Raw genomic sequence first — 22102 nt, forward strand, 5'->3', positions numbered from 1 at the left:
TTTCTGCAAAGGGACCAGGACGACTGATCCATGTAAAGGAAAGAATGAATGGGGCCATGTATTGTGAGATTTTGAATGAAAACCTCCTTCCATCAGCAAGGGCATTGAAGATGAAACGTGACTGTGTCTTTCAGCATGACAATGATCCCAAACACCGCCTGGGCAACGAATGAGTGGCTTCGTAAGAAGCATTTCAAGGTCCTGGAGTGGCGTAGCCAGTCTCCAGATCTCAACCCCATAGAAAATCTTTGGAAGGAGTTGAAAGTCCATGTTGCCCAGCAACAGCACCAAAACATCACTGCTCTAGAGGAGATCTGCATGGAGGAATGGGCCAAAATACCAGCAACAGTGTGTGAAAACCTTACAGAAAATGTTTGACCTCTGTCATTGCCTGTCATTGGGTCATTGGGTATATAACAAAGTATTGAGATAAACTTTTGTTATTGACCAAATACTTATTTTCCACCATAATTTGCAATAAAATTCAAATTAATTATTTAAAAATCATACAATGTGATTTTCTGGATTTTTGTTTTAGAATCCGTCTCTCACAGTTGAAGTGTACCTATGATAAAAATTACAGACCTCTACATGCTTTGTAGGTAGGAAAACCTGCAAAATCGTCAGTGTATCAAATACTTGTTCTCCCCACTGTACTTATAAGTATATCACTTATAAGTACAGTGCCTTGCGAAAGTATTCGGCCCCCTTGAACTTTGCGACCTTTTGCCACATTTCAGGCTTCAAACATAAAGATATAAAACTGTATTTTTTTGTGAAGAATCAACAACAAGTGGGACACAATCATGAAGTGGAACGATTGGATATTTCAAACTTTTTTAACAAATCAAAAACTGAAAAATTGGGCGTGCAAAATTATTCAGCCCCTTTACTTTCAGTGCAGCAAACTCTCTCCAGACGTTCAGTGAGGATCTCTGAATGATCCAATGTTGACCTAAATGACTAATGATGATAAATACAATCCACCTGTGTGTAATCAAGTCTCCGTATAAATGCACCTGCACTGTGATAGTCTCAGAGGTCCGTTAAAAGCGCAGAGAGCATCATGAAGAACAAGGAACACACCAGGCAGGTCCGAGATACTGTTGTGAAGAAGTTTAAAGCCGGATTTGGATACAAAAAGATTTCCCAAGCTTTAAACATCCCAAGGAGCACTGTGCAAGCGATAATATTGAAATGGAAGGAGAATCAGACCACTGCAAATCTACCAAGACCTGGCCGTCCCTCTAAACTTTCAGCTCATACAAGGAGAAGACTGATCAGAGATGCAGCCAAGAGGATGGATGAACTGCAGAGATCTACAGCTGAGGTGGGAGACTCTGTCCATAGGACAACAATCAGTCGTATATTGCACAAATCTGGCCTTTATGGAAGAGTGGCAAGAAGAAAGCCATTTCTTAAAGATATCCATAAAAAGTGTTGTTTAAAGTTTGCCACAAGCCACCTGGGAGACACACCAAACATGTGGAAGAAGGTGCTCTGGTCAGATGAAACCAAAATTTTGCAACAATGCAAAACGTTATGTTTGGTGTAAAAGCAACACAGCTCATCACCCTGAACACCTCATCCCCACTGTCAAACATGGTGGTGGCAGCATTATGGTTTGGGCCTGCTTTTCTTCAGCAGGGACAGGGAAGATGGTTAAAATTGATGGGAAGATGGATGGAGCCAAATACAGGACCATTCTGGAAGAAAACCTGATGGAGTCTGCAAAAGACCTGAGAATGGGACGGAGATTTGTCTTCCAACAAGACAATGATCCAAAACATAAAGCAAAATCTACAATGGAATGGTTCAAAAATAAACATATCCAGGTGTTAGAATGGCCAAGTCAAAGTCCAGACCTGAATCCAATCGAGAATCTGTGGAAAGAACTGAAAACTGCTGTTCACAAATGCTCTCCATCCAACCTCACTGAGCTCGAGCTGTTTTGCAAGGAGGAATGGGAAAACATTTCAGTCTCTCAATGTGCAAAACTGATAGAGACATACCCCAAGCGACTTACAGCTGTAATCGCAGCAAAAGGTGGCGCTTCAAAGTATTAACTTAAGGGGGCTGAATAATTTTGCACGCCCAATTTTTCAGTTTTTGATTTGTTAAAAAAGTTTGAAATATCCAATAAATGTCGTTCCACTTCATGATTGTGTCCCACTTGTTGTTGATTCTTCACAAAACAATACAGTTTTATATCTTTATGTTTGAAGCCTGAAATGTGGCAAAAGGTCGCAAAGTTCAAGGGGGCCGAATACTTTCGCAAGGCACTGTATATAAAAAAGGCACTTTATATGAATCATATTGATCGATCAGCTGAAGCTTTTATAGTTAATTTGACAGTCTTACACAAACAGTGAAGTATGATTGTTGAGAATAGCTGGGACACGGATTATGACAATGGAGATTTAAAGCTATCTGGAGGATAATAAAGGTTTTTCGATATAGCAGGGAATTGAGATCTGATAAACAACCTTGGCATGAATTGGAAAAAGAATCTAAAGATTGTGTGTGTAAGCATGATTTCTATTTATCAATAACATTTGATTTATCCTAATGTAATTCATGAGATTAACGTAAATGCAATTGTTCCACCCAGAGCTCTTTGAGGCAATGTAGCTAATATATTCACAGTGCCCTGATTCAAAGTGCCAGCCTGGCACAGTTTAGTGCTTCTTCTAACTCCTTGGAAACAGAGAACATGGAACCCAATCAATACGTGGCCTAGTTTTCTAATCCCCTCAACCTGTTTCCTCCTCTCTTTGATCCTGGGCTCGTTTGAAGCGGGGCTTTGAACACCCCTTTGATGTCCGCTCCCTCACCAGGCCCCTCTTCCGAGCCACCGCACTTGACTCCCGCAGCCATCGATTTCTGGGTTGTTTTTCTTCTGGCATGCCCATGTTGCTGGTGCAGGGAGCCACAGTTGAATGAGCACCCCGCTCTGAGTGTTGGAGGTGCCCACTGAGGCCACACCGGAGGGTCAGACTTGCAGTGACTCATGGGAGGGGGTTATCCACCTTGGTAGGGGCCACTAATAAACAGCCAAGCTGGGGATAAGGAGGCAGAGTGAGAAAGATTAAAGACATGGAGCCACTGGGGCTTAACATATATGTTTTATTTATTGTCACATACACCGGATAGGTGCAGTGGAATGTGTAGTTTTACAGGGACAGCAATAGTTTTACGCCTGGCCGGTGTTATGGGCTGGCCTTAGGGTGCCTGCTCCGCCCTACCATAGCTCCTTGCCCATGCAAATAAATATTTATAATTTATTTGCCCGAGACAAGCGCTGACAGAAAGACTCATCAATCTCAGATAAAGCATTTGCACGAGTTAAACAGCGCCCCTCTGTCACAGTATGTATAGCCCATGTATCTGATGCTGTCTGGCCAAAAATAGTATGGTATGTCATACTCTTTTTGGCCAGACTGCATCAGATTCATTGGCTACATATAGTAAGACAGGGGTGCTGTTTTGCTTTGCTTTCTCCGGTAAGATATTTTCAGCCACTGTTCAGATGCTAGAGGTATTTTGGATGAATATAACCTACTTTTTGAAGTGATGAAAACGTCATGACTGGTTGTGCTCATGCCACAGTAACACTAGAACCGCTAAAGCAGTCATTTGGACTGCTCATGAATTACATTTATTACTCTGGAATGTTTAAAGTCATAAGTCTATATAACATTCTGTCATTGTTAGAATCTTAATATCACAAACAGAACTGGAGATATGTCAATTTTTAATTGTTTTCTGTGGTTGCCCCTCCTCCCGACTGTAGGGCCTGATCCCCTCCTTCTCCTGGTACTGTGCCCAGTTGATAATCACCCCTAAGGTGCCGTGCCCAATTGACAAGCACTCCGATAATTGCCTCGAAATTGAACTTAAACTATATCTAAACTAATTTCACACGTCTAACAACAGGTGAAATACAGTAATATGTAATCCCCAATTGTGAATGAAGAACAAGGTGGGCCATTCTATTGTATTTATCTAATTATAATCTCTAAATGGTATGTACCCTATATACTTAGGGCGGCAGGTAGCCTAGTGGTTAGAGCGTTGGGCCAGTAACCGAATGGTTGCTAGATCGAATCCCTGAGCTGACAAGGTAAAAAACTGTCCTTCTGTACCTGAACAAGGCAGTTAACCCACTGTTCCCTGGTAATATGTCATTGTAAATACATGTTTGTTCTTAACTGACTTGCCTTGTTAAATATATCAATCCATGGAATCCAAGCAGTCTTATCAGTCTACGCTGGCCTACTTGGACTGCGTGTGTCATTTACAATGGCACGAAGACCAAGACAAATGAATGCACATTCTGCATCAGCGTTGCTACAAAATCTGAATGAAAACGACTCAGATAGTGGGGAAGAAATAAATCATCTCTGATGATTGTTCTTCTGATTCTGAGCTTCAGTTCGAACCTACAGGGCAAAGCACAACAAAAGTCGGAATGGTGCGCGCTGAGCAGGTGCCCATGCCACCACCAAATGAAATGGTGAGACAGGAGAGAGGAAGGGATGGCACCATTTGGATAGATCATACTGGTTACAATGCTACGGGATGATTATCAGCACAAAATGTCACCACTGAGAGAGGGGACCCAACATCTCAAGCAAAGAAATACATCAGCAATGCTTTTGTTGTTTATGTGACATGGACATGCTCTAACTGATGCCATTGCGTTAAGATGCACACCTTGTAAGCACGAGCTGACAATAATTTACAATTTTTTACAGTTGTCATATGAGGCACACTTGGCACTTATAATTATTCATCATTTGACCACACGTCTTGCTGACCGTGCGTATTGGTGATTGGGGTATTTTTTTTATTACCACATTCCAAAACATGTTTTCTGTTGCATAGTTGTGACGAAGGCACTCCACAAATAAAATTGATTGAAAACCTAAATATTATTTATATATATTTTTTTACATTAAAAAAACGTCCGACTTCAACTGTATATGTGTATATATACAGTTGAAGTCGGAAGTTTACATACACTTAGGTTGGAGTCATTAAAACTTGTTTTTCAACTACTCCACAAACTATAGTTTTTAACAAACTATAGTTTTGTAAAGTCGGTTAGGAAATCTACATCGTGCATGACACAACACATTTTTCCAACATTTGTTTACAGGCTGATTATTTCACTTGGGCCAGTAACTGTATCACAATTCCAGTGTGTCAGAAGTTTACATACGCTATGTTGACTGTGCCTTTAAACAGCCTGGAAAATTCCAGAAAATGATGTCATGGCTTTAGAAGCTTCTGATAGGCTAATTGACATCTTTTGAGTCAATTGGAGGTTTACCTGTGGAAGTATCTTTATCCACAGTATAATGAGTTCTATATCGACATAACCTAAAATGCCAATGAGCAAGGAAGAAGCCACTGCTCCAAAACTGCCATAAAAAAGCCAGACTATGGTTTGCAACTGCAGATGGGGACAAAGATCTTACTTTTTGGAGAAATGTCCTCTGCTCTGATGAAACAAAAATAGAACTGTTTAGCCATAATGACCATCGTTATGTTTGGAGGAAAAAGGGGGAGGCTTGGAAGCCGAAGAACACCATCCTAACTGTGAATCACGGGGGTGGCAGCGTCATGTTGTGGGGGTGCTTTGCTGCAGAAGGGACTGGTGCACTTCACAAAATAGATGGCATCATGAGGCAGGAACATTATGTGGATAAATTGAAGCAACATCTCAAGACATCAGTCAGGAAGTTTAAGCTTGGTTGCAAATGGGTCTTCCTATGTGGACAATGACCCCAAGCACACTTCCAAAGTTGTGGCAAAATGGCTTAAGGACAACAACGTCAAGGTATTGGAGTGGCCATCACAAAGCCCTGACCTCAATCCTATCCTATCCTAATTTGTGGGCAGAACTGAAAAAGCGTATGCAAGCAAGGAGGCCTACCAACTTGACTCAGTTACACCAGCTCTGTCAGGATGAATGGGCCAAAATTCACCCAATTTAATGTGGGAAGCTTGTGGAAGGCTAGTCGAAACATTTGACCCAAGTTAAACAATTTAAAAGCAATGCTACCAAATACTAATTGAGTGTATGTAAACTTCTGACCCCCTGGGCATGTGACGAAAGGAATAAAAACTGAAATAAATAATTATTTCTACTATTATTCTGACATTTCACATTCTTAAATATAGTGGTGATCCTAACTGACCGAAGACAGGGAATTCTTACTAGGATTAAATGTCAGGAATTGTGAAAAACTGAGTTGAAATATATCCGACTTCCGACTTCAACTCTGTGTGTGTGTGTGTGTGTGTGTGTGTGTGTGTGTGTGTATATATACAGGACCTTGCAAAAGTATTCACCCCCTTGGCATTTTTCCTATTTTGTTGCATTACAACCTGTCATTTAAATTGATTTTTATTTCATGTAATGGACATACACAAAATAGTCAAAATTGGTGAAGTGAAATGAAAAAAAATACTTGTTAATAAATATTAAATGGAAAAGTGGTGCGTGCATATGTATTCACCCCCTTTGCTATGAAGCCCCTAAATAAGATTTGGTGCAACCAATTACCTTCAGAAGTCACATAATTAGTTTGCACACAGGTGGACTTTATTTAAGTGTCACATGATCTCATTAGATCTGTTCTGAAAGGACCCAGAGTTTGCAACACCACTAAGCAAGCAGCACCATGAAGACCAAAGAGCTATCCAAACAGGTCAGGGACAATGTTGTGGAGAAGTACAGATCAGGCTTGGGTTATTAAAAAATATCAGAAACTTTGAACATCCCAATGAGCACCATTAAATCCATTATTAAAAAATGGAAAGAATATGGCACCACAACAAACCTGCCAAGAGAGGGCAGCCCACCAAAACATAAAGACCAGGCAAGGAGGGCATTAATCAGTGAGGCAACAAAGAGGAGGAGCTGCAAAGCTCAACAGGGGAGATTGGAGTATCTGTCCATAGGACCACTTTAAGCCGTACACTCCACAATGTAGAAAATAGTAAAAATATAGAAAAACACTGGAATGAGTAGGTGTGTCAAAAGTTATGACTAGTACTGTTTGTATATACACTTATTTTTCAGTTTATTAGGTACACCCGTCTACTAATGGGTCGGACCCCCCTTTGCCACCAGAACAGCCTGAATTCTTTGGGGCATGGAAACGCTGCTCAATTGGTATCACGGGACCTAACGTGTTCATGGAAAATATTCCCCACAGCATTACACCACCCCCACCGACCTTTACTGTTGACACTAGGCAGGATCGGGCCATGGACTGCTTTCGCCAAATCCTGACTCTGCCGTCAGTATGATGCAACAGGAACCGGGATTCTCTAGACCAGGCTATGTTTTTCCACTCCTCAATCAACCAGTGTATGTGATTGCGTCCACTGGAGCCGCTTCTTTTTCTTTTTATCTGATAGGAGTGGAACCCTGTGGTTTTCTGCTGCAATACCCCATCCGTGAAAAGGACCAACGAGTTGTGACTTCCGAGACGCCATTCTGTTTGTGGCCCGCCTGTTAGCTTCCACGATTCTTTCCGTTCTCCTACGACCTCTCACAGGACTGCCCACAGGACTGCCGTTGACTGGACTTTTTTTTCTTTTTTCGCCATTCTCTATAAACTTTAGATACTGTCGTGCATGAAAAGCCCACTGTCAAGCCTGAAAAGCCCACTGTCATGCCTGAAAAGCCCACTGTCCTGCGTGAAAAGCCCATACCACGCTCAAAGTCGCTTAGATCACTCTATTTGCCCATTCTAACGTTCAATCGACCAGTAACTGAATGCCTCAATGCCTGTCTGCCTGCTTTATATAGCAGGCCACGTGGCTCACTGTCTGTAGGAGCGAACCATTTTCGTGAATGGGGTGGTATACCTAATAAGCTTTATAAGCACAAATAAACCGCTCCACCAATTTTTGAAACTTTACCTTTGCATCTCCAACACAAGGACATTCTAGATACATAGTGGGAGTATTATTTTCCCAAGAATCTTTACTATGTTATTACCTCTAAAGTGACATAATTTCCTCTATGCCCCCTGGCCCCTGCACTGCAGCAAAACGATGGGCAGTTCACAGTGATCCAGCTAGTGGGGATGATGCGTGGCATCGCCGCAGGAATGAAGTACCTGGCAGAGATGAACTACGTCCACAGAGACCTGGCCGCCCGCAACATCCTGGTCAACAGCAACCTGGTCTGCAAGGTGTCCGACTTCGGCCTGTCCCGTTACCTGCATGATGATACATCAGACCCCACCTATACTAGCTCCCTGGTGAGTACCCTTGTCTGTCGAGAGAGTTGGGTGATTCAATAGTTGACCATGGTTATTTATTTGTGTCTGTGAATAAGGATTATATTATGTCAAATGTCACTCTTCTTTCACCAGAATCATATCTTATAACAAAGTCTACAGTATGTATGAGTATAACTTGCTATAACTACAGTATGCTATATTGCACTACTGCAGCAAAATGCACAAGTTGATGAATTGCAATCTTGATGGGTTCTGACTCTTCTCACAATTCTTTGGTTAAAACTGAAATTCAATAGAAAAAAACTTTTCCACAATTCTGGGTGTCTGTCTGGCTGTGTGCAGGAGGCATAACTTTATAATGAGTTTCCCATAGGGCAGCCTCCACAACAGCTCCAATCAGAACATCAACATTTTGAAAGGAAACAGTACATGTTTCTCTTTCCCGTTAGCAAAATGGACAGTTATCACACAATGTGGAACACTAGACATTGGCATTGTGAATGGAATATCAACCCATGTCTGAGATGAGTGTACATGTCTGCCTATGCAAAGACACTCTCTCACACAGTCATAGATTATAGCAAATTATTGATTGGTGCTTGCAGGAGCATTGTAGTAGGCAACCCTGCAAGTATCATCTAAGATCTCTGCTAGGTTATACCTCAGAGAGTAGTTGGATTTCATTTGGGTTTGATGATAAGCTCTTAAGTTATACTCTATATTGTAGATTTCATCACCTGAAGAAACCATTGGTGTCTGGATGTTTGAGGGTATATAGTAAGTGAGAGTGTGCCTGACTGTGTGGATGTGGGTGAGTATGTCGGAGAGGCAGTGTGTATTGTTCCTGTCATGGTTGGCCCAGATGGCTGACCCTGTGGTTCTGGGTGGATGGCTGAGGGGGGCTGGAGAAGCTTGGGGGCTATGGCCATGCTTTGTTTGCTGCCTGCTAATTAAGACAGTCTTAACCACTCCTGGTCTGCCCCACTTCCCCGCTCCACTCTCTGTGCTCCACTCTTATTTGCCGCAGGCTTACTAGCGTGAGGTTAGGACATCTGTATTTCTAAGTTGGGTTGACTGTATCACAACCGAACGTAATTGGTTGCAATTTCAGTTTAATCCACCAGAAAAGACAAAACAAATAATACAACAAAACGTATTATTATTATTCCAACCGTGATATACATCCAACCGTGATTGCTCAGATCAACACCATTATCCCAGAAACCCTAGACCCACTTCAATTTGCATACCACCCAAACAGATCCACAGATCATGCAATCTCTATTGCACTCCACACTGGCCTTTCCCACCTGGACAAAAGGAATACCTACGTGAGAATGCTATTCATTGAGTCCAGCTCAGCGTTCAACACCATAGTACCCTCAAAGCTCATCACTAAGCTATGAATCCTGGGACTAAACACCTCCCTCTGCAACTGGATCCTGGACTTCCAGATAGGCTGCCCCCAGGTGGTGAGGGTAGGTAGCAACACATCTGCCACGCTGATCCTCAACACTGGAGTATCCCAGGGGTGTGTGCTCAGTCCCTTCCTGTACTCCCTGTTCACCCACGACTGCGTGGCCAGGCACGACTCCACCACCAGAGACCGGGTCGGGTGGTGCCAGAATAACAACCTATCCCTCAATTTAACCAAGACTAAGGAGATGATTGTGGACTACAGGAAAAGGAGGACCGAGCACGCCCCCATTCTCATCGACGGGGCTGTAGTGGAGCAGGTTGAGAGTTTCACGTTCCTTGGTGTCCACATCACCAACAAACTAGAATGGTCCAAACACACCAAGACAGTCGTGAAGAGGGTACGACAAAGGCTATTCCCCCTCAGGAAACTAAAAAGATTTGGCATGGGTCCTCAGATCCTCAAAAGGTTCTACAGCTGTAACATTGAGAGCATCCTGACTGGTTGCATCACTGCCTGGTACAGCAACCGCATGGCCTCCGACTGCAAGGCACTACAGAGGTTAGTGCGTACGGCCCAGTACATCACTGGGGCTAATCTGCATGCCATCCAGGACCTCTACACCAGGCGGTGTCAGAGGAAGGCCCTAAAAATGGTCAAAGACCCCAGCTACCCCAGTCATAGACTGTTCTCTCTACTACCGCATGGAAAGCGGTACCGGAGCGCCAAGTCTAGGACCAAAAGGCTTCTCAACAGCTTTTACCCCCTGGCCATAAAACTCCTGAACAGGTAATCAAATGGCTACCCGGACTATTTGCGTTGTGTGTCCCCTCAACCCCCAACCCCTCTTTTACACTGCTGCTACTCTCTGTTTATCATATATGCATAGTCACTTTAACCTTACCTACATATACATACTACCTCAGTTAGCCCGACTAACCGGTGCCTCCGCACATTGGCTACCCGGACTATCTGCATTGTGTACCGCCACCCACCACCCACTACCTGCCAACCCCTCGTTTACGCTACTGCTACTCTCTGTTTACCGTATATGCATAGTCACTTTAACCATACCTACATGTACAGTGGGGCAAAAAAGTATTTAGTCAGCCACCAATTGTGCAAGTTCTCCCACTTAAAAAGATTATGTAATTTTCATCATAGGTGCACTTCAACTATGACAGACAAAATGAGAAAAAAAATCCAGAAAATGTATGAATGAATTTATTTTCAAATTATGGTGGAAAATTATTATTTGGTCACCTACAAGCAAGCAAGATTTCTGGCTCTCACAAACTTCTTCTTTAAGAGGCTCCTCTGTCCTCCACTCGTTACCTGCATTAATGGCACCTGTTTGAACTTGTTATCAGTATAAAAGACACCTGTCCACAACCTCAAACAGTCACACTCCAAACTCCACTATGGCCAAGACCAAAGAGCTGTCAAAGGACACCAGAAACAAAATTGTAGACCTGCACCAGGCTGGGAAGACTGATTCTGCAATAGGTAAGCAGCTTGGTTTGAAGAAATCAACTGTGGGAGCAATTATTAGGAACTGGAAGACATACAAGACCACTGATAATCTCCCTCGATCTGGGGCTCCACGCAAGATCTCACCCCGTGGGGTCAAAATGATCACAAGAACGGTGAGCAAAAATCCCAGAACCACATGGGGGGACCTAGTGAATGACCTGCAGAGAGCTTGGACCAAAGTAACAAAGCCTACCATCAGTAATACACTATGTCGCCAGGGACTCAAATCCTGCAGTGCCAGACGTGTCCCCCTGCTTAAGCCAGTACATGTCCAGGCCCGTCTGAAGTTTGCTAGAGAGCATTTGGATGATCCAGAAGAAAATTGGGAGAATGTCATATGGTCAGATCAAACCAAAATATAACTTTTTGGTAAAAACTCGTCGTGTTTGGAGGACAAAGAATGCTGAGTTGCATCCAAAGAACACCATACCTACTGTGAAGCATGGGGGTGGAAACATCATGCTTCTGGGGCTGTTTTTCTCTAAAGGGATCAGGACGACTGATCCGTGTAAAGGAAAGAATGAATGGGGCCATGTATCGTGAGATTTTGAGTGAAAATCTCCTTCCATCAGCAAGGGCATTGAAGATGAAACGTGGCTGGGTCTTTCAGCATGACAATGATCCCAAACTCACCGCCCGGGCAACGAAGGAGTGGCTTCGTAAGAAGCATTTCAAGTTCCCGGAGTGGCTTAGCCAGTCTCCAGATCTCAACCCCATAGAAAATCTTTGGAGGGAGTTGAAAGTCCGTGTTTCCCAGCAACAGCCCCAAAACATCATTGCTCTAGAGGATATCTGCATGGAGGAATGGGCCAAAATACCAGCAACAGTGTGTGAAATTCTTGTGAAGACTTACAGAAAAGGTTTGACCTCTGTCATTGCCAACAAAGGGTATATAACAACGTATTGAGAAACTTTTGTTATTGACCAAATACTTATTTTCCACCATAATTTGCAAATAAATTCATAAAAAATCCTACATTGTGATTTTCTGGATTTTTTTCCCTCGTTTTGTCTGTCATAGTTGAAGTGTACCTATCATGAGAATTACAGGCCTCTCTCCTCTTTTTAAGTGGGAGAACTTGCTGATTTGTTGCATAAAGTTCCTTCATTTATGTCCAAATAGCCACTTGTTATCATGTTCAGCCCAGTAATCCATCTTCGAGGCGCAGGCACTTCATCCAGACAAAAACTCAAAAAGTTCCATTACAGTCCTTTAGAAACATGTCAAACGATGTATGGAATCAATCGTTAGGATGTTTTTAACATAAAACATCAATCATTTTCCAAACGGAGAATTCCTTTGTCTTCAGAAAAGCACTGGAACGAGAAGTAACTCTGTCGGGAGTGCGCGTCATGAGACCAACGCTCTCTGCCAGACCACTGACTCAAAGAGGTCTCATGAGCCCCTCCTTTATAGTAGAATCCTCAAACCAGTTTCTAAAGACGGTTGACATATAGTGGAAGCCCTATGAAGTGCAACCTCATCCATATCTCAATGTGTATTCGGTAGGCCAAGCTTTGAAAAACTACAAATGTCAGATGTACCATTTCCTGGTTGGATTTTTCTCAGGTTTTCACCTGCCATATGAGTTCTGTTATATTCACAGACATCATCCAAACAGTTTTAGAAACTTCAGAGTGTTTTCTATCCAATACTAATAATATTATGCATATATTAGTATCTGGGACAGAGTAGGAGTCAGTTCACTCTGGGCATGTTATTCATCCAAAAGTGAAAATGCTGCCCCCTATCCGAAAAAGGTTAAAAGTGGTGTAGGTCTTATTCATTTAAAGAGCATATTGAAGTTAGAAGCAATAGGATTTGAAGCAATAGCCTACCCGCTGTGGTCACTATTTTAGCACCGTTTCGTGCTGCTCTGAGACAAGCATGGGGACTGGTCTTGACAAATCAATGAGATTTTTATTTTCACTGAATCTCCATTTGGGTATTGGTTAGACTACAATTATACATGTAGGGTGTGGAAATGTTAAGCTCTTAGTACTGTAGCCTACTCCTGATCGTCACGTTGTACAGCGCTATACTTTCTCCTATAACATGGGTTTGCTGTGATAAATATGGCAGGGGTAGCTCCAATGCTTCAGTTTCTCATCATATTCCAACTCAACATGAGGAACGAACCTGGCCAACAGGCTAGCTGTTTCCATTACAGGGCTGAGCTGCTCCACTGCTGTTTGAAATGGGAAACAGAGCTATCTGGGCTGGGGTCGCCCTTTTCACCTAACGAGCTCTACCCTTAGCACCTCAGACTGCACTGCTAAATAACATCATTGATTTATTTCTGTTTGCTTGCCCTTTTAATTCCAGTTCTCCAGCCAATGTTCTGTTGGTTGGCTCTGAAAGGGCTTTTTGAGGTGAAAAGGTTATTTCTTAACCGCACCTGATTAAAAAAAGAAAAACAGCCATTGCAGAGGTAAAGCATTTCTCCTACTTCCAACCACAGTCTTTTAGTTGCTGACTGCAACCCATTGGCAGTAAGATTACTAATTGAAAAGCATGTTCGATTTCACTGATGAATTGCACTATACATACATACAATCTAATTGCTAATATTTTATATCACATATATCACACATTATAACAAACCTGATATAATGGCTTTGGCCATGAGGGGCTCTTTTACTCACCTTTGTAGGAGAGATTTGTAGTGTGAGTGTGTGCAGTGACTTTTAGGCCTTTGTAAATGTCACACACATCATGGGGAGCGAGAGTTGAGACAGAAGAATGTAGAGGCCCAAATCTGTACAGAACAAGCTATCAAAGAGCACCAGAACTGCACAGTGGGTGGCTCACCATTTACATTTTCTCATCTAATAATTTATGTCCAGTCCTTCATAGGTCAAAGATGATACGTTAAATGACCTCTATCTAAGCCAAGCTCCTGGTCCCTTGTGCAGTATGTGACTTCAACATCTCAATATTGACACAAATATAAAGTAAGTTTGTCAATATTTAAATAAGTTAGAGCATTAAGTAATGCAGGAACCATGGGAATGCTGCATGTTAGGGAGGTATACGTGATAATTAGTTCCTATTCCTGTTTGTAATGTATCAATCCGTATCTACCCAGTCGGTTTCCACAAACTGTTTTTCCAGAAAATATCAATATAACTTGTACTGCTCTCTAAATTTCCATTAATGCAGGGGTTCCCTGCTTCCTGCCATGTAGATACATATCCTCATGGTTTTGACAGTGTGAAACCCACTTGGCTTTAAGAAGGGATGACAGTCACTGGAGACAGAGGGGAAAAGCCTGCTTTGCTGAAATGTCCCAATGATACATATCTGGAGTAGGGCCATATTGATTTGGGTTTAACTGTACTATAAAAACAAGAATGTGAGATGGGAAAAGCCAGCCCTCGATACCCCTGGAGATGTATTTTTTTTACAGAATAAGTGCCATTCTCTTCACCCAATGGGATCATAAACCAAATTATGCCGGCTGGCATGAAATGCATTTTTCATCACCCCTCTGCCATATTAATAGTCTAATTTATCCTTGAAGATTGGAAAAACAAAGTAATCTGGTTAGGCTTCACATTACTATTTATGATTTGCTGTGGCAGATTTATGAGCTTACGTTATATGTGTGTAAATGTATACTACATGAAGATTGTGTGAGTGTGTGTGTGTGCGTGCATGAGAGGGGGGGGAGTGGAAAGGAAACCGAGGGAGAGAGGGTTGCCTGTGTTTGTGCTAGGGAGATCTACAGCAGAGAGGTTTGCCTGTGTTTGTTCTAGGGAAAGATACAGGAGAGAGGTTTGCCTGTGTTTGTGCTAGGGAGAGATACAGGAGAGAGGGTTGTCTGTGTTTGTTCTATGGAGAGATACAGGAGAGAGGGTTGTCTGTGTTTGTTCTAGGGAGAGATACAGGAGAGAGGTTTGCCTGTGTTTGTGCTAGGGAGAGATACAGGAGAGAGGGTTGTCTGTGTTTGCTCTATGGAGAGATACAGGAGAGAGGTTTGCCTGTGTTTGTGCTAGGGAGAGATACAGGAGAGAGGTTGTCCTGTGTTTTGTGCTACAGGGAGAGAGGGTTGTCTGTGTTTGTTCTAGGGAGATACAGGAGAGAGGGTTGCCTGTGTTTGTGCTAGGGAGAGATACAGGAGAGAGGTTGCCTGTGTTTGTGCTAGGGAGAGATACAGGAGAGAGGGTTGCCTGTGTTTGTGCTAGGGAGAGATACAGGAGTGAGGGTTGCCTGTGTTTGTTCTAGGGAGAGATACAGGAGTGAGGTTTGCCTGTGTTTGTTCTAGGGAGAGATACAGGAGAGAGGTTTGCCTGTGTTTGTGCTAGGGAGAGTTTGCCTGTGTTTACAGATACAGGAGAGAGGGTTGCCTGTGTTTGTGCTAGGGAGAGATACAGGATAGAGGTTTGCCTGTGTTTGTTCTAGGGAGAGATACAGGAGAGAGGTTTGCCTGTGTTTGTTCTAGGGAGAGATACAGGAGAGAGGTTTGCCTGTGTTTGTTCTAGGGGGAGATACAGGAGAGAGGTTAGCCTGTGTTTGTTCTAGGGAGAGATACAGGAGAGAGGGTTGTCTGTGTTTGTTCTATGGAGAGATACAGGAGAGAGGGTTGTCTGTGTTTGTTCTAGGGAGAGATACAGGAGAGAGGTTTGCCTGTGTTTGTGCTAGGGAGAGATACAGGAGAGAGGGTTGCCTGTGTTTGTGCTAGGGAGAGATACAGGAGAGAGGTTTGCCTGTGTTTGTGCTAGGGAGAGATACAGGAGAGAGGGTTGCCTGTGTTTGTGCTAGCGAGAGATACAGGAGTGAGGTTTGCCTGTGTTTGTTCTAGGGAGAGATACAGGAGAGAGGTTTGCCTGTGTTTGTTCTAGGGAGAGATACAGGAGAGAGGTTTGCCTGTGTTTGTGCTAGGGAGAGATACAGGAGAGAGGGTTGCCTGTGTTTGTGCTAGGGAGAGATACAGGATAGAGGTTTGCCTGTGTTTGTTCTAGGGAGAGATACAGGAGAGAGGTTTGCCTGTGTTTGTTCTAGGGAGAGATACAGGAGAGAGGTTTGCCTGTGTTTGTTCTAGGGGGAGATACAGGATAGAGGTTTGCCTGTGTTTGTTCTAGGGAGAGATACAGGAGAGAGGTTTGCCTGTGTTTGTTCTAGGGAGAGATACAGGAGAGAGGTTTGCCTGTGTTTGTTCTAGGGGGAGATACAGGAGAGAGGTTAGCCTGTGTTTGTTCTAGGGAGAGATACAGGAGAGAGGTTTGCCTGTGTTTGTTCTAGGGAGAGATATAGGAGGGGGGTTGTTTCTGTATGTGTTGTATGTAGGTTAGCATACCCCTCAAAAAGAAGTCACCCATTTCAAATACTTCAATAAATTATGACATGTAATTCTTGTCATTCATTTAAGTAACAGTCATGGTGTAACCAACACGCAGTACCAAAACACAGCAGCTTTTAATGATATCAGTAGTTGTACTGTGAAATTAATAAAGACTCCTATCTCTTTCTATTCAGTATGCCTTTTTCTACTCACACTCTCTCTTTCCATTCCTTATGCCTTTCTCCACTCCCTACACTATCTCTCTCCATTCCTTGTCTTTCGCCACTCCCTACACTATCTCTTTCCATTCCTTATGCCTTTCTCCACTCCCTACACTATCTCTTTCCATTCCTTATGCCTTTCTCCACTCCCTACACTATCTCCCTCCATTCCTTATGCCTTTCTCCACTCCCTATGCTATCTCTCTCCATTTCTTATGCCTTTCTCCACTCCCTACACTATCTCTTTCCATTTCTTATGTCTTTTGCCACTCCCTACACTATCTCTCTCCATTCCTTATGCCTTTCTCCACTCCCTACGCTATCTCTCTCCATTCCTTATGCCTTTCTCCACTCCCTACACTATCTCTTTCCATTCCTTATGCCTTTCTCCACTCCCTACGCTATCTCTCTCCATTCCTTATGCCTTTCTCCACTCCCTACGCTATCTCTCTCCATTCCTTATGCTCTTCTCCACTCCTTACACTAGACATCACACAGTGTCTGGAGCTCTGAAGCTTTGTTGACTATAGACCTTACAGTAATTTTGTCAACACTTTTAAGTTTCATAATTTCCATGTTTCCCTGGGGGAATTCTCTCTTCTCGCAGTTTTTATTGGGTAGAGAGAGAAAGTTGACTCTATTCATTATAAATATACAGTGTGAGCCAAGCCTTTTGTTTTCCTCTGCATTTCAACAATTTGCTTTATTAAAAACCTGCGGTTCGGCTGCCTCCCCCATAGCGTTAATTATAGGGGATCTGCAATGCAGCCTCAAACGAGCTAACCATTGAAGCATAATACATTCAGCAGGAAATACTGGGATTTGTAGTATTTTCTGTAGCATTCCTTTCTTCTGTTGTGGAAGAGACATCTGAGTTCGCCTCCAGGAGCCAAAGAACACACAGAGGGAAAGTATCTGAAAGCGCTGTAAATGAAATGCACAAGAACTGAGAGTTTGATTCAAAGCATGCTTCTGAACAATGGTTCATTTCTCATGATGTCACACTGAATACACTTCCACATCAAAAACCTTCCTTCTAAAATAGATCCTTAGTAATACATATGTTATTCTTGAATCAACAACTGACTTGTAAGCATCAGGTCCATTTAGCTGTTGATGGCATGTGAATATTATTGCTGGTGGTTTCCCTGCTCAACACTCATCAGGGGTTTTCTCTCAGTCCTGTGAATTCACAGCACAGGCTTTTCAACAAAAGACTCTCTGCCCAGAACAATCAGAACTGAACTTCATGAATTTCAGTCCAGCTTACAGAGGTCTTTAATTCAACTGTCTCCAATAGATGGGATCCACCATCAGCCCAATGTGATTCTCTAACCGCACACACTCATAAATATGTTCCCTGTAGAGCATGTAGCTGGATCCAGAGGAGGGCTGTGTAAGCCTGCAGTTCTTTTGGAATCAAACTTATCCAAAAGCATACACGTCCAGGCCTTTTGGTGCTGTTAAGAGTACACTCTTCCAGGAGTTGTAAGAGAAATCACCCAGGGTGTCCTGTATGCATGGTAGGAAATATGTAATGAGCATCGTTCATCAATGTTAATGAAAATAATTGCACGGTGAGCCAGTGTTGTTGGTACACTCATAACTAATATATTTTTTCAAAATAAATATAGTCAGATTGTGATTAAAAAAAATGTTTTCCAAAATAATGTTTATAATGCTATATAAATAGAGTGGTTTTAAGTCCATTGCATATGTTTTTGATATGGAGATGGTATGTTTTGAATAAATACTCTGATTGGTGGGGTGATTTCAGTGTATTTGTAAGAGGAAGCTCACAGATATGGTTCTCCATTCGTCTTTGGCTATTACATTTGGGCCTTGCCCTTAAAAAGCAGGAAACGGTCAAATGTCATGTCTAACCAGCCAGTGTAAAGAGACACAAGATTACAGTCTAAAACATTTCCCTCTCTTTCTTCCTTGTCTCTGTCTCTCCCCCCAGGGAGGGAAGATCCCGGTGAGATGGACAGCCCCTGAGGCCATCGCCTACAGGAAGTTCACCTCAGCCAGCGACGTGTGGAGCTACGGCATCGTCATGTGGGAGGTGATGTCATTTGGCGAGCGGCCGTACTGGGACATGAGCAACCAGGACGTGAGTATTATACAACTTCCTTGCAGTATTAACAGTTACATTTCCTTCAGAAAGTATTCATATCCCTTTCCTTATTCCACATTTTGTTGTGTCACAGCCTGAATTCAAAATTTATTAAATATTAGTTTTTTTCTCACCAATCTACACACAGTACCGCATAATGACAAAGTGAAAGCATGTTTTTTTACACTTTTGCAAATTTATTGAAAATGACATACAGAAATATCTAATTTGCATAAGTATTCACAACTCTGAGTCAATACATGTGCAGTGATTACAGCTGCTATTCTTTCTGGGTAAGTCTCTAACAGCTTTGCACATTATTATTTTAACAATTCTTCAATCTCTGTCAAGTTGGTTCTTGATCATTGCTTGACAGCCATTTTAAAGTCTTGCCATATATTTTCAAGCTGATTTAAGTCAAAACTGTAACTAAGCCACTCAGAAACATTCAATGTCATTTTGGTAAACAACTCCAGTGTATATTTGGCCTTGTGTTTTAGGTTATTGTCCTGCTGAAAGGTGAATTTGTCTCCCAGTGTCTGTTTCAAAGCAGACTGAAACAGGTTTTCCTCTAGAATTTTTCCTGTACTTGGCTTTAGTCCGTTTCTTTTCATGTAAAAAACAACCCTGTCCTTGACAATGACAAGCATACCCATAACATGATGCAGCCACCACCATGCTTGAAAATATGAAGAGTAGTACTAGGTGATGAGTTTTTGCATTTGCCCCAAACATAACGCTTTGTTTTCAGGACGTAGTACATTTATTTGTCATGTTTTTTGCAGTCTTACTTTAGTGCCTTATTGCAAACAAGACAGGCTTCCTTCTTTTCACTCTGTCATTTACATTAGTATTGTGGAGTAACTTTGTAATGGTGAAATCCCTGAGCAGTTTCCTTCTTCACCAAAAACTGAGTTTGGAAGGACACGTGTATTTGTAGTGACTGGGTGTATTGATACACCATCCAAAGTGTAATTAATAACTTCACCATGCTCAAAGGGATATTCAATAACTACATTATTACCATTGTCATATTCTATGTGAAGCATTGGAAAACCTCCCTGGTCTTTGTGTTTGAATTTGTGATTGAAATTCACTGCTTGACTGAGGGACTTACAGATAATTGTATGTGTGGGGTACAGAGATGTGGTAGTCATTCGAAAATCATGTTAAACACTATTATTGCACACAGTGAGTCCATGCAACTTATTATGTGACTTGTTTAGCACATTTGTACTCCTGAACTTATCATAACAAAGTGGTTGAATACTTACTGACTCAAGACATTTCAGCTTTACATTTTTTGTTAATTTGTAAAAATGTCAAAAAAAAAAAAATCCACTTTGACATCATGGGGTTTTGTGTGTAGGCCAGTGACACAAAATCTCAATTTATACAATTTTTAATTCAGGCTGTAACACAACAAAATGTGGAAAAAGTCAATGGGTGTGAATACTTTCTGAGTGCACTGTATGTGACTGCATTAAATAAATTGAGAATACCATGATCCAGGGCTCATTATTTCATTTAAGGATGTCATTATGGGTGTCTACTAATGAGCATTTGTCTGTATTGACACTGGGTTTCATATTCATACTCGTTTTATGTCAAACTAACACTTAACACTGGTCTCCTCAAATCTCCATCACAAATATTACACTGCTGAATTGTTGTGGATCTGTCTGTCTGCCAGACTCTGTAGTTGTGTGCAGTTTTTATTCAGAGCCTGTGTAGTGGCACTGCAGTCTCCACCAGTGCAGCACTCTGTAAATCCTTGGAGTAACCCACCTAGAGATGACGGAGGATTATAGGTAAAGAAGATTATTGTTGAATGCACGGCTTCCCATTTGCAACAGTCCTACCTCAGACACTAACGAGATCTCCCGTAGTGAATTCCCAGACAGCAACTCTCTCGCCTGCCACTCTCCTGCAATCAAGGTTGAATAGTCAGGGGCGGGGAGAGATTTCTTAACACAGACCAGCTCTCGGTATATAGTTCATTAAATTCCCACTCTCTCCTTTTTTTCTATTTTACAAGCAATCAGGCCCCAGCCCCCAAAAGGAAGCTGGCTCCTGCCGGTTTCTATAGCAAAGCTGTCTCTTCTTTTATGCTGTGGTGATTGACGGCTGTCTGGAGAGACCACCCTCTCTCTGATAAAAGAGAAATCAGGGAACGGAGATATATCAAAATCCCTTCAGACCGTCCTGTTTTTGAAAGCAATTATCAGCTGTGGTATCCGTTGTTCTGCCTGAAGTTCAGCTGCAACACAGAGACCAGGGAAAATCTGCTGAGGATCGTAATGGATAGAGAAAATAGATTAATCTAATGGGATGTTACTGTAAACTTTGATTGACAGATTTGGATGTAGAGTGAAGATACCTGGGTCACAAAGAGTGCAAATTTCTGTGAAGTTGAACAAAACTTTGCACATTGTACTCGGTGTATCTTTCCCCTCCTTACAGCTAGTGTTTACACAAACACAAAGCTAGGTCTTATACAAGCAGTGACAAGCTGTAAGGAAGCTTAAATTGGATATGATGATATCATTGGAAGTGTGCCAATGAAATCCTATTAGAGCGGGCATCCACTGCTCTGTTATGGTGTTCTGAAACCTCCCATCTGGAAGCAGTTCAGTTGCAGGTGTCTTGAAACATACAGGAAATCAAAAAAACCTTTGTCAATTGCTTATGAGCTCTTGCATTGTTTAGAATGGACATTTTTAAATAGATTTGTGTTTCATATGTATGTTTCGCTGTCAAACAATGTGTTCAAACCAACACCTTTGTCCGTCCCTGTAGTCTAGGTTCATGGAGTGTCCTTTTGATTCTCAGTCTCCCAGTGTAGTCTACTTTGTCCCTCTCTTTTTCCTTCCTTTCCTCTCTTTAAATTTGACATCTCTTTCTCCTCTCCTCCTGGTACAGGTGATCAATGCCATAGAGCAGGACTACCGTCTGCCCCCTCCCATGGACTGCCCCACAGCACTACACCAGCTGATGCTGGACTGCTGGCAGAAAGACAGAAACGCCCGGCCCAAATTCCCTGACATCGTCAACACACTGGACAAGATGATGCGCAACCCTACCAGCCTCAAAGCTGTGGCCACCATCACTGCAGTGTACGTCTGTAAAAACTGGTTTGACTCTCAACAGAACACATACATCACCTTCATAGCACACAAACCATATTACTGAAACACTTGTCCCAGGTTTCCCCTCTCCTGTACCACATCCCTTCAATGTTTCATCCCTCTCCTCTCTTTTTC

The 22102-nt window shown here is 42.4% G+C and overlaps 1 protein-coding gene across 1 annotated transcript in view; it reads left to right on the forward strand.

Annotated features, from left to right (window-relative positions):
• LOC115108408 (ephrin type-B receptor 1-like) overlaps positions 1-22102 on the forward strand; it is a 208327-nt gene that overhangs the window by 180785 nt on the left and 5440 nt on the right. The window contains exons 12-14 of the mRNA XM_029632688.2: positions 8070-8285; positions 18687-18836; positions 21762-21955. Coding sequence (XP_029488548.1) covers positions 8070-8285; positions 18687-18836; positions 21762-21955 — 560 coding nt within the window. The remainder of the gene's footprint in view (positions 1-8069; positions 8286-18686; positions 18837-21761; positions 21956-22102) is intronic.

This window comes from Oncorhynchus nerka, linkage group LG24 (assembly GCF_034236695.1).
Source record: "Oncorhynchus nerka isolate Pitt River linkage group LG24, Oner_Uvic_2.0, whole genome shotgun sequence".
In the NCBI taxonomy this organism is placed as follows: Eukaryota; Metazoa; Chordata; class Actinopteri; order Salmoniformes; family Salmonidae; genus Oncorhynchus; species Oncorhynchus nerka.